This window comes from Vigna angularis, chromosome 1, assembly GCF_016808095.1.
Source record: "Vigna angularis cultivar LongXiaoDou No.4 chromosome 1, ASM1680809v1, whole genome shotgun sequence".
Taxonomy (NCBI): Eukaryota; Viridiplantae; Streptophyta; class Magnoliopsida; order Fabales; family Fabaceae; genus Vigna; species Vigna angularis.
In genome coordinates this window covers 65,123,522-65,135,999 of record NC_068970.1, presented here as the reverse complement: position 1 = coordinate 65,135,999, position 12,478 = coordinate 65,123,522, and the positions used below count along the sequence as shown (strand labels likewise).

Here is a 12,478-nt window from a genome sequence, read left to right as displayed (position 1 = left end):
TTCAAGAACATTTTTCTAATAATTAATTATCTTTTCTGTTTTATTTAATTCTTCTTTTTGCAGGCCATACAGAGTAATTGACGAAATCGTGATAAACCTTACTAGCTTGAAACAAGATTGTGATTATCAATATATAAGATCATAATTAAATAAGGTAAAAGAAATTACTAAAAAGAAAAAGAAGACAAGGAAAGAAAGAAGCCACAAGAAAATATAGTAAAAGAGACATGTTTTCTTTCTGGAAACCAAATGTAACCTCTGTTTTTCTGGGTCAATGGTCTGGTTCGATAATATTATGTTTCTCATGTTCTGAAAAAAATAGAGTCGTGTATCGGTAATTGACGAAGGAACATAAAACCATCAAGTTCAAAGAACAAGCACTCGTTCATAAATATCAACAAAACTTGCATATATCAATAGAAAGAGATGGAAAAATGGCAAATATAAACACAGATTAGAATATAAACAAGAAACATTGCAAATGGCAGAGGAAGATTAGAAAATGTTACATGAACAGAGTTGAGGGAGGCATGCGACTTCAATCCAGAATCGGCAAGAAGGAAGAGACAGATATTCTCTGATTAAACAAGTTTAGATTAAAGAAAGTCATACATAGTACAAGACCAAAAAACAATCTCGGTGAGAATTTACAGTAGAATGTTGATAATGCTTACCAATAGAAGAATCTGAAAATTGAACCCAATTTTCAATTCTACACAGCCAAATACCGTAGTTTCACAGCCATGAAACAGCAGAATGTAGACTATGTTTGGCAAGAATGATTGAGACACAGAAGAAAACTAAGACAAAATCAAAAGATGGGTTAAATCAGGTCAAAGAATTTATCAAGAAAAACATAAACTCTGAAAATAGCAGAATCGAAAAAGAAATAGAAAAAAAAAAGAGAAAGAGTGTGGGAAGACGCACAGAAAAGAGAAAAGGATGAGCGTTGTCTTTGCTCTGTGGTGGTGAGAAGTGTAATGAGACACTGTTATTTAAATACACAGAACTCTATTTTACCGCCAAATATTAAATTGTTTTGTTTCTCGCGCTTCATACTTCAATTTTAATTTAAATCGCAAATTAAAATTAGATATTCGTCTTATTAAATGATCATTTAATGCAAATAAATTTACGGAAGATATGATTGAAATATTTTTTTTAAACTAATAACTCATCTGCCTCTTAAATATATAGTTAAAAGAAAGGATTAATTAAATTTAAAAGATATAGTAGTATTTTTATTCAAAAAATATGTTATGTAGAAGGTTGAAGTTTTTTTGTTCTTTATTTTTAACTCAAGGGTTAGTATTTTCTTTTCTTAGTTTTTTTTTGTCTTCGAGGATTGAAAAGCTTTTTTTTTCTTTTAATATATTAAACAATTTCATATTGTTTAAAAATTAAACTAAGAAACAATTTAAATTTAAATGCATTTTTTATATGTCTTTCAAAGAATAGTGAAAAAACTTTGAATTCAAAACAAATTATATTTTTATTCCGTATAAAATGTTTGTAAAATCTTCATAGTTGTCTTTTAATTTGTTAGTAATAATATAGAAAGTAAAAAACTACTTTTGATACTTTATTTTATAATTGATTTTATTAAACTATTTTAAAATGTATAAAATAATTATCATTGAGCCATTGAAGCGTAATAAGATTGAAAACGTATATGACAAGGTAGGGGAGATAGTGCGTTATTCTCTTTACATTTTATTCAGGGTCTTAATTAATCAAAATTAGTTAAGCAAATCGATAAAATCAATAGGAGCTAACTTTGTAATTTATTTAAACGTGAATTTTAATTCAAGCTATTAAAGAAGTAAAATGGATAAAAGAATAAAGTCCGCTGAAATTTGAAAGTAATGGATCGTGTCTCTTTCCAGTGCAATTATTTAGGGCCAAATTTATCGCTTTCAATCCTTTTTTTTTAGCATTTATTTATTATGAAGCTATTTTTGGTTGATATACTTTTAAAATTGTAATTATTTTGAAAAGGAATTATAATTTTTAAGAAAAATTATCACATATCTTGAAAACTACTAGTGTGTCTTTTGCTTGAATTTTAAATTTCGAATATGAAAAAAAGAAAGAAGTGATCCATTTCAGACTTCCAATTCGAAAACCACGTGGCCCCTTTTGAATAAAGACTGCATAGTCACCTTTCTTTGAAAACATTCATCGACAAAAAGCAAATTAGTCCATATTATTTTATTGCTTGATTCTTTGAATAAATGAACTTTATGAATAATAATATATAACATCGACCCCCCTGTGTTTAAATAATAATATTATTAATAATAAACCAATTTAAATTTATTTTGCCTTGCATTATCAGCATATCACACCACACAAAGCTATATAATCTCAGACAAAAAAATGGCTATTATGAGTGAAAAGTAAAAGTCTGCATGTAAATCAGGCATTGTAATAATAACAAATAATTATAGAAAAATATTATCATCCATTTTTTATTTCTCTCTTCAGTTTATTAGAAAAAAGGAAAAAAAAATCAAAATTCAAACTCAATCTTATCCGGCGCCGCCGCTGCAGATCCCGGTGAGCAAAACTGGAAATCTACTGCAAATACTTCCCGCCGTCGATGCTCCTTCGTCAACGCTCGACGGAGGAAGAACCCTCCCGTCGGAAAACAAAGCCCGGCCGTGGTTCCTTGGCGAATCCATCACCATTCCTTCAAGTTCCGCCGCCGTACCAAAAAACGCGCCATCGCCGCAACGCCGTTCCACCTCAAGAAACTCACCGAGAGAAGCCGGCCTCGCGTCGCCATCCCTGCACAGCCACCACCACTTCCGCCGCCGCTCCGCAGCCACGATGGCCTTCTTCTTCTTAGACTCTGCAGCCCTCTGGGGGCCAGCCACGGCGGCGGCAGCGGAGATGGTTGAATGTGGATGGCTGTCGGAGGCTCTGAAGGTAATAGCCGGGAAGCTGACACCCATAAGAGTGCCCAGTGTGGTGCTTCTGTCATGGAAGAAGGATCCCGTAGACTGTGAAATCGAAAACCCAGAAATAAGATGAAACCAATAAGTGCAAAAAACAAAACTTTAGGAATTACGAGAGTTGGGTTTGATTTTGTTGAGGGTAAAAGTATTACCTCGGTGTCAAGATCAGAGGAGGAAATGGATGAATTGGTGGGTGAAGATGGTGGTGGCAGCAGTTCAGTGGCTGGATCTAGCATTGTTGAGTGTTCCTGTAAACGCTAGTTTGAGATGAGAATATGGTTACTACAATACAACTTAATACTAAGTTGAGTGATTACTGTTTGTGAGTACTACCAATGAATGATGGCTTCTGAGAGATTGCTACCCACCTGCTTCATGCACGTCAAACGCTATGCTCTGTAATTTCGATTTACCCAAATTACAGATTCAAAGTTCTCAAATTAGTACAATTTATTTCTGTTTTTTTTTTTTTACTTCCCTTCCTGTCTGTATAATAAATTGACTTTCTGTCTTGTAATTGCTATCAGTGTTTCAAATTTGACTATATTTTTACATGCTTCAAAATCAAATCATTGCATGTATGGCCGACATTAATATAGGAGGCACATCCATTGGATTAGATTTTGGATTCATTCTTGCTTTATAATTTCTTTGATTTTCATATTCCTTTTTGTTTGCCTGTTCAAAATTTTTTATTCTTCTAACTTTGAAATTCTTTATAATTTGTGTTTTATTTGTTTTAAAGTTAAAAACTTGTAAATAATTAAGCTTTTAGAAATCTAGTTCGTGATCATTTTCTAGATGTAATTAAACATTAACTGATATTAATAATTGATTGAGAATCATATAGGTTAGAAATAAATCATTTTATTAACTTAATTATTGAAATTGGAAATTTGGATGTCGGATGAACATTATAAATCATTTTATCCTTATCCGTTTCACACCTTTCACCTCTCTCTCTCTCTGTTCCACAACTTTTAGATTCATGGTTTAAACTCAATGAGAGACAGAATAAAACATTGGTATGTGATACTAAATCTGAAACATTATAAATCCGAACGCAATAATTGAAAGTTTATATGGTTATTGTTGAACAGTCGACGTCAACCCAAACGACAAGACATGTATCTTTCGGCATTGAACTGCAACAACTGGTAAAAATTCAAATTTGGAAATGAAACAACCACACCCACATGCCCTGTAAAACACATCTATCATTCCGACTATGCTCTCCTGTTCTGTCTCCCCTGCCAAAATCACGTTAACACGACACAACTCATTCACGTTAAGCAACAAAAACTACACTATTTCTTAACAGTGCAATAAAAAGGTTTCCTTTATTCAAATTGGTTGGAGATTGTTTCTGTGAGAAGGATTGGACACCTCATGTTTCACTCTTAAGGTCATTTCAGTTTTTCATTTGTTCAACGTTGAAATTTCTGATCGGATAATTTGATGATTGAAAATATTAGGATAACGAAGAATTCACTGTTCAAGGCCTTATCTTATTGTAACTTTTCAAGTGGGATTAGTGGGTGGGACTCAAACTTTCTGCACGAAATCTGGTTGAATAGCATATTGAAAAAAATATATAAAAAACAGAAACAATGACGCAATGGTAATCTTAAAGAACAAAATTCGTATTTAGAAGCATTTTGCAAAACATCGTATTGTAACCAAACTTCCACTATCACAATCCTATGTCAGCCCAGAATGTCATGAAGCAGCCTTGAAAGCAACATATAGAAATAAATAATCACAGATGATTGGTTCAATGATTTAAAATGGAGAACAGGTCAACAATCAGCAAGTACATTCATCGTGGCTTCAAGAACAGACTAAAATTCAAATCCAAACAAGTCGAGACAGAATTTTACGAACTCTTAGCTTAGATTAGGACCCCTAAGAACTGAGTTCAAGAAACCTTCGTGCCATGGGATGCTTGGCCTCAGAGAGTTTATCAGGCTTCAGAACTTCAACAATTTCACCATCAACAAGCAGGCACACTATGTCTGCGATCCTCTGGATCTGTTTGATGCTATGAGAAACCATGATCACTGTCATGCCCCTGTTCTTGTTCAGCTTCATCAGGGCATCCTCTATGTTTTCTGTCGATATAGGATCTAACGCACTAGTAGGCTCATCTAACAACAAAACCTTCAATTCAAAAGATACCAAATAAAACGAACATCACATTCACAAGCAGAAATACAGACAGAAAATAAAGTTAAAAGGCAAAAAAATAGTTTTATGTTACCTCCGGTGAATTAGCCAAAGTCCTAGCAAGTGCAACCCTTTGTGCTTGACCCACAGAGAGTTCATCCCCGGACTTATCCATGAAAGAAGCGTCTAAGTCCGCCATCGCCAGCAACTTACGCACCTCATCATCAGTTAGCTTTTTCCCTCTAAGCCCCGGTCCATACCTCACGTTGTCAGCAGCTGTGCCTGTAGAATAGATACCCTCCAACATTATCAGAAGGTTAAACTTAAATCAACCACAAAAAACTAATCTTTCTTTCAACACAAAAAGAATCAGTAAACTAGCAAATGAATTTAGTGATTAATTTGGGAAGTTGAAAGGAAGAGAGGTTGTGACCTTGAAAGAGGGCGGGGAGTTGAAAGAGCATGCCAACTTTCCGGCGGAGGGAGAGAACGTCGAGATGGGAGATGTCTTGGCCGTCGAGGAGGACGGAGGCGGAGGGCGGTTCCCAGAGGCGGTTCAAGGCTCTTAAGAGCGTTGACTTGCCGCTGCCGCTGGGGCCTATGACCCCGACGATAACACCCTTTGGGATGTCAAGGTTGATGCCTTTGAGGATTGAAACCCCACCATCGGAAACTCTGGTGAGATTTTTTATCTGGAATTTGGGTTTGGCATTTGCATCCACTTCCAATAAGTGTTCCCTGCAATCATCTGTCAGAGTTTTGAGTCCAAAAGAGCCAAAAACAGCATCGATTTGACTTTAAGAACACTGAATCGTGGGAGGCTTACCTAGGAGAGAAGACATGAGAATGAGCTTCAAGGTTGAAGATTGAAGATGGAAGATTGAAGAAGAATATGAAAGAATTGGGTGAAGAAGAAAGAGCCTGCCCCAGACCTCACAGATTCTTCCAGTAGATGACTCCACCCTTGCAAATTATAAATTATTGAAGTCATGTTTTGAAGAAGGATACATTTAACTTATTTTTGGATAAATGATTTCACAGTTACAAATTCAAAACATTTAAATATGTTGAATTTGAATAGATATAATTTTAAATTTTTTCATTGTTTTTAGATGTTTTATTTGAATAATACAATTCAAATTTAATAAATTTTGATTTTTTTATTGGAATGAAATATTTCAATTATCACAAAATAAACAAATTAGTTAAATATTAAATAATTACTAAACATTACAAAATGTGAAAATAATTTATTTTTTTCATTTCATCTATATTATTTTTTAGTTAAGGTTTGTCAATATTTTTTTAATTGATATTTGCAAAACTTTTCTCATAATATTATTTTTGGTTAATATCGAATATAATTACTTAAATTAAGAGTAACCAAGATTATCTGTATGATTTTTGTATCACTGTAAATTGGAAAATGTTCTCTATTGATAAAAAAAAAAACTAATTAATGTTAGTGAAATATGAATCAATAGTAAAACAAATATATTATAGTTTATTGACAAAAAAGTAACATTTATGCTGATGAAAAAAATAAGCAATCAACAAAAAGATAATCATGACAACATTGATTGAAAAATATTTAATTCACATTAACAGAAAGATAATCTCTCGACATTAATTGAAAAAACTTCAACTAATAAAGAACTTCTAATAAATTATATAACAGAATAACACTCATTAACATCAATAAAAAAATTTAAATCAACAGTTGAGAATATATCGTTCTTGATAAAATTGATGACGTCTACAATTAAAATTTAAGTTGAAAGGAAAATCCAAAGAACAAAATGCTAGAATATAAATAGTTTCAAATTCTTATATTTAGATGTAATTTAAAATGATTTAATCTAATTATTTTAATAAAATTTTAAAGTTTCAATTTCTTATAAACTTTTTTATCCAAACAACTAGTTTACCATAGAATATTTTAAATTTTCTAAAAAAACAATTTACTCTATTAAAATTTACCAATCCAAACACATAGAAATAGTATTCTCTTGATACTTAAAATTATAAAATTAAATTATATATTTAATTAAAATTGTTGAAGCAAATGCTTCACTTAAAACGAGTAATGCAGACTAAGGCCTAAAAAGAAAGTCAAAGTTTGACAAAGATGAGTTGAGGAATTCTGACGTGGCAATTTCTTAGTGGAGAGAGGTACATCAAGAAACGTGGCAAGAGAAGTTGAAGATTATAATTGCAAGAATACCCCTGCAACTGCGTTTCCTTCCCATTTAGTCCCAAAAACTGTGCGTGATTGCAATCCTCGTCCGTACAGCACCGCGGCAAGAAGCATGTCTCGCCCCAAGTGGTTTTTCCTCTCTCTCGCGCTCTCTCTCTCTCTCCTCACTCTCTCTCGCTCCGTCGCCGCACGCCAATTCGTGCTCGTGCTATCTCAGGAAGACTTCAAGGACGACCCTGGCGCCGAACCCGATTCCTCCGCCGAATGGGACGAGCTCGGCGATGGAGACGCCCACAAATCCGAGGAGGACCTCGACCCTGGTTCATGGCGCCCCATCTTCGAGCCCCCCTCCGGAGAACCCCAGCCTCTCTCGGAACCCGATGCTGCCTACTACTCCGCCGTCGACAAGCTCATGTCCGGTAACCCCGCCCTCATTGAGGACGGCGCCGCAGAGATCGCTGCTGCAGCCGAGACCGGCCATCCCGCCGCGCAATCGGTTCTAGGGTTTTTGTGGGAAATGGGGCTTTTGAGAGAGCGAAGCAAGGGGAAGGCGTTTTTATATCACCACTTCGCCGCCGAGGGCGGCAACATGCAGTCCAAGATGGCTTTGGCTTATAAGTACACGCGTCAAGACGTGAGTGTGGCTTCTCCTCCTTTTTCCTTTCTTTTCCCCTTTCTGATTCGTGCTTCATTTCTCTTTACGATCTCTGTGAATAGTGTGATAAATTGCATCACTATTGGTACAGATGTTTGACAAAGCTGTTAATCTGTATGCTGAATTAGCTGAAGTGGCAGTGAATAATTTTCTGATTTCGAAAGATTCTCCTGTGATTGAACCGGTTAGGCTCCACAATGGGGCTGAGGAGAACAAGGAGGCTCTGAGAAAATCAAAGGGGGAAGAGGATGAGGACTTTCAGATACTGGAGTATCAAGCCCAGAAGGGGAATGCTGTTGCCATGTACAAAGTTGGCCTCTTTTACTACTTTGGCCTTAGGGGATTGAGGCGTGATCATTCCAAGGCGCTGTCGTGGTTTTTGAAGGCTGTGGAGAAGGGAGAGCCCCGATCTATGGAGCTTCTTGGAGAGATCTATGCTAGGGGAGCAGGTGTTGAGAGAAACTACACCAAAGCGTTTGAGTGGCTGACGCTTGCTTCCAGGCACCAACTGTATTCTGCTTATAATGGGATGGGATATTTGTATGTCAAAGGCTATGGAGTTGACCAGAAGAATTACACTAAAGTAGGAATGTGGTTATATTTCCACCTAGTCATTATTTGTCTCCCTTTCTGTGCGTATGTCTAGTTATCATTGACTTATGATATCATTTGTAAATCACAGGCAAAGGAGTATTTTGAAAAGGCTGCAGAGAATGATGAGGTTGGGGGGCACTATAACTTGGGTGTCATGTATCTCAAGGGAATTGGAGTTAAGAGGGATGTTAAGCTGGCTTGTAAGTTCTTTGTGGTGGCTGCTAACAATGGTCAACCAAAAGCGTTCTACCAGTTGGCTAAGATTTTCCACAATGGTGTTGGGTTCAAGAAGAATATTCACTTGGTAAGTTGATCAATTCTTTCTTTTGTGAACGTGTTGCTAAATCTGAAGGATAGATGTATGTGACAGTCTGATGGTAATATGATTTTCACGTAATTTTAATACAATGTGATATATTTCAGGATATGTAAGAGATATATTTAACTTCGAGTTGTCTAATGTCAGTTCAATCATATTTTATTAACTGCGGTTTTCTGCTGATGACCCAATTATTTGTTCATCTTTTCTTAAATTGGTTGATCTGTGGGGTTCATCAGTATGTCAGTCTAAAAATTTGGGCTGACAGTTATTCTTAAATGTTACTGAATATTGCTTTAATGTGTTTTGATGCTTGCACCAGCAGAATGAAATTGATCAAAAGGCTGATTGAAATTTGGGACTGATGATTATAAAATGATTCAATTATAATATACTAAGATACAATCCTTTATCTACTTACAATTAGAAGGACAACTACCACCTTTGAAAACGAGGAGTCCTCACTGTTTCATATTTTTTAGTTAATTAGATGAGGATTATGGTATGTTGGTTAATCTGAAGTATATAATTTTCCAAACTGTAGTATGAAAGCTATAAAACTAAGAATTGAATGGTCCTAAACAGAGATAATGAGTGTCTACTTATCCAAAAGGGACATCGACTAGTGATGCTTGAGGATTTTGTTAATTTTTTCGTGTTTTGTATACCCACTCTTCTTATTATTGATAGCAGTGACATCTGAATGCTTTAGATTTTATGTGTAGTTCTTGCAAGTTCTGTGTTGAGTGGTGCGTATATGGATGCATGACTGATAGGGTGCAAGTAGTCTTCATTTTTGTTTGTGTTCTCTAATACATCCCCTGTTTGTAGCTTTTTGTACAGCAATGGCTCATACACACATATTTTGGGCAATACCATTTGAGATCATATCTATGATTCATTTACACGTAGCAGCGATTATTAGAGAAACTTAATCTGAGTACTGGCCTTAAATTAAGTTAATGAAATGCTGTATTTTTAATGACTATTCTGTCATCAAAGTTTCTGCCAACAAAGTATGTTCTAACATTCCTTTCTGGTTTTTTAGGCTACTGCACTGTACAAACTAGTTGCAGAGCGGGGTCCCTGGAGTTCTTTGTCTAGATGGGCTCTAGAATCATACTTAAAAGGTGATCTTGGCAAGGCATTTATGTTGTATTCAAGAATGGCTGAGATGGGGTATGAGGTGGCACAAAGTAATGCTGCTTGGATTCTTGATAAATACGGGGAACGTAGCATGTGCATGGGTGAATCTGGATTTTGCACTGATGCAGAAAGGCATCAGAGGGCACATTCTCTGTGGTGGCAAGCTTCTGAGCAGGGTAATGAACATGCTGCTTTACTCATTGGAGATGCATATTACTATGGTCGGGTATGTGGTTTTGGGATGAATTGACTCTGCAATGCTATGAATTCAATTTCTGCCATTGTTCTCTCTTGCCCTGCAATTTTTTCACTTTCTTGTGTTTTCCTTCTACCTCATGTCAGGGTACAGCCAGGGATTATGAGCGAGCTGCTGAAGCTTACATGCATGCCAAATCACAATCTAATGCACAAGCCATGTTCAATCTTGGATACATGCATGAGCATGGACAAGGACTTCCATTTGACCTTCATCTAGCCAAGCGGTACTATGATGAAGCTCTGGATCATGATCGTGCCGCAAAGTTGCCAGTAACACTGGCTCTTTCAAGCTTGTGGGTTCGTAAGAACTATGCTGATAGTTTCATGGTGAGTTTCTTTGGTTTCCCTAATATCCCATACATTGAATATATTGATATATATCTCTAATTCCTGAATAATCTTAGTAAATGACATCGAGCTGTTTATATTTCATCAACAAAGCTTAGTTCTTTGCCTTTTAATGAGTGGGATACAGAGAGAAAATGTATGGTTGTTATAGACTGAATAGTACGACGGTTTATACTACAGTGACCCAATAGGAATCACTTGTAACAAACTAACGAAGTCAATTACAGCTAACTCATAACATCTATCTATAGTTGCTGTTAGAGTTTTATTTGATACAAAGGAGTTATGCACTCAAATTCGGCAACTGGCTTATTTGGTGTATAATCTCTTAATATTGCGTAAAGACACTGCATCACTAAGTTCACCGCCTTTTTCTTTGTCATCACCCCGTATCATGACTGGAATTCAAGTTTGAATTGGAATCCAACGTTGCATAGAAATGGACAAGTTTAAAATATAAGAAAAAAAGATACATATGCTTATTATCTTGTGTATGTATGCTCGTGACCCATTAGTGAATATCAAAGTAATCAGACGAGTATAATGGAGTTGGTGGTCGATCATGGAATGCTAATGTACTCTTGCAACCTGCCTGGCCTTGAATCAAGTCTGGGTGTTGGAGAGATTATAATGTGAATGGACTCACATTTAAAAGAGTTGGAGTCATACGGTACATAGAGATAAGCAAGTTAAACAATATATAAGAAAGATTAACAAAGTTATCACTGTAAGGTTTTGGGTTGAGTGTGTTTTCATGTTCTCTTATGTAATAAATAAACATCTACCTGATGCTTTCAGATTTCCAAACAGTCTACCATTTGTGGCCTCAATATGTAACTTTTCCAACAATATTTCAGGTTTCTCACTGTTGGATTGCATGTGCTTTTTGTTTTTTATCAGGTCCACGTGATTGATTCATTGCCAGAACTGTATCCTAAATTAGAAGCTTGGGTGGAGAATGTGCTCATGGAGGAGGGAAATGCTACCATTTTGACCCTCTTTGCATGCCTCATAACTGTGTTATATCTCCGCGAGAGGCAACGAAGGCAAGCTGGTGTTGCAGCTGGAGAGGTGGCTCAACCAAATCTCCCCAACGAGCTTGGTGTACCTGCACGCTAGTTCGGCTTGCCCTTCCCTATTACATACAATCTGTCTTCAGTTATAGGCCAAACCGTACCATAGGGAAACCTATAAGTGCATTGTAGATATTCATTTGTAAGTTAGGGGAACGGCTTTCACACTTTTTCACATAGCCCAATATGAGAGCTCAAGAAAGATCCTCACTAAGTAAGATTTTGTATCTTTTGTGATCGACTTTACAGAGTAATTTCACTAACCGGCACAGAACCTCTTGAAGTTCTTTTAGATTTTATATACTCCTAAAGTACTTCTCATTGACACTGATTTCAACATTAAATAAATGGGTCCTTGTTTATGGTATCACAATTAATTTGCACAATTCATATCAGTCAGTAATAATAACGGTGTTTAATCGGACGATTTTGTATCTTTCTTTTCCAGGACGATACTTGTTTGGGCTTGTTCATTCATTTTAAATGAAGAACTGGAGAAAAGGTGGATTAACAGATTTGTGAATTTGATTTTATTAATATTCCATACACTTCAATTGAATAATAAACATTAAAAAACAATTAAACTCTACAAATAAATACTAGCGCACAAATCATACTGTATAAAATAACATCTACTTAGAAATTACACTATTCATTTATAATTATTTAAAAACTAGTGCAAAAAAACAATTAACTCTGAAACAGTTTAGAACCATCCAAAAATATAATTCAGATACATTCTCAAAAATGCATTTAATCTGG

General features: G+C 35.6%; 3 protein-coding genes and 1 long non-coding RNA gene across 5 annotated transcripts; 1 reads left to right on the top strand and 3 right to left on the bottom strand.

The window, feature by feature from the left end:
* Positions 1–245: 245 nt before the first annotated feature.
* On the bottom strand, positions 246–959 carry LOC108332266 (uncharacterized). Its single transcript, XR_001832479.2, has 4 exons — positions 928–959; positions 675–800; positions 510–577; positions 246–309 (listed from the first exon to the last, which is right to left on the bottom strand). It is a non-coding gene; the product is annotated as an uncharacterized LOC108332266 (long non-coding RNA).
* Positions 960–2,444: 1,485 nt separating this feature from the next.
* Positions 2,445–3,438, bottom strand: LOC108333573 (uncharacterized protein At3g17950). Of its 2 annotated transcripts, none has more exons than XM_017569041.2 (3): positions 3,329–3,438; positions 3,113–3,208; positions 2,445–3,005 (listed from the first exon to the last, which is right to left on the bottom strand). In XM_017569041.2, exons 1-3 carry the CDS (start codon positions 3,335–3,337, stop codon positions 2,532–2,534), a joined length of 579 nt encoding a protein of 192 aa, XP_017424530.1. In that variant the 5' UTR covers positions 3,338–3,438; the 3' UTR covers positions 2,445–2,531. The 2 variants fall into 2 exon arrangements, with proteins under 2 accessions (XP_017424530.1, XP_017424531.1); XM_017569042.2 differs by having other exon boundaries at positions 3,294–3,428.
* A 1,144-nt stretch (positions 3,439–4,582) lies between these two features.
* Positions 4,583–6,139, bottom strand: LOC108333262 (ABC transporter I family member 17). Its single transcript, XM_017568657.2, has 4 exons — positions 5,953–6,139; positions 5,560–5,874; positions 5,221–5,408; positions 4,583–5,120 (listed from the first exon to the last, which is right to left on the bottom strand). Exons 1-4 carry the CDS (start codon positions 5,966–5,968, stop codon positions 4,866–4,868), a joined length of 774 nt encoding a protein of 257 aa, XP_017424146.1. The 5' UTR covers positions 5,969–6,139; the 3' UTR covers positions 4,583–4,865.
* A 1,229-nt stretch (positions 6,140–7,368) lies between these two features.
* Positions 7,369–12,089, top strand: LOC108334183 (ERAD-associated E3 ubiquitin-protein ligase component HRD3A). Its single transcript, XM_017569876.2, has 6 exons — positions 7,369–7,957; positions 8,070–8,561; positions 8,661–8,876; positions 9,940–10,263; positions 10,380–10,622; positions 11,544–12,089. Exons 1-6 carry the CDS (start codon positions 7,436–7,438, stop codon positions 11,760–11,762), a joined length of 2,016 nt encoding a protein of 671 aa, XP_017425365.1. The 5' UTR covers positions 7,369–7,435; the 3' UTR covers positions 11,763–12,089.
* The last annotated feature ends 389 nt before the right edge of the window (positions 12,090–12,478 follow it).

What these genes read in the sequence shown, in the direction of transcription:
- LOC108333573 (XM_017569041.2), bottom strand. An exon ending in CCTCTGATCTTGACACCGAG is followed by an intron (nt 3,006 to 3,112) that starts GTAATACTTTTA and finishes TCGATTTCACAG; the next exon opens with TCTACGGGATCCTTCTTCCA.
- LOC108333262 (XM_017568657.2), bottom strand. An exon ending in ACTCCCCGCCCTCTTTCAAG is followed by an intron (nt 5,409 to 5,559) that starts GTCACAACCTCT and finishes TCTATTCTACAG; the next exon opens with GCACAGCTGCTGACAACGTG. An exon ending in CTTTGGCTAATTCACCGGAG is followed by an intron (nt 5,121 to 5,220) that starts GTAACATAAAAC and finishes TTTGAATTGAAG; the next exon opens with GTTTTGTTGTTAGATGAGCC.
- LOC108334183 (XM_017569876.2), top strand. Translation starts at nt 7,436, where the DNA reads ATGTCTCGCCCCAAGTGGTTTTTCCTCTCTCTCGCGCTCTCTCTCTCT. An exon ending in ATAAGTACACGCGTCAAGAC is followed by an intron (nt 7,958 to 8,069) that starts GTGAGTGTGGCT and finishes CTATTGGTACAG; the next exon opens with ATGTTTGACAAAGCTGTTAA. An exon ending in ACTATGCTGATAGTTTCATG is followed by an intron (nt 10,623 to 11,543) that starts GTGAGTTTCTTT and finishes GTTTTTTATCAG; the next exon opens with GTCCACGTGATTGATTCATT.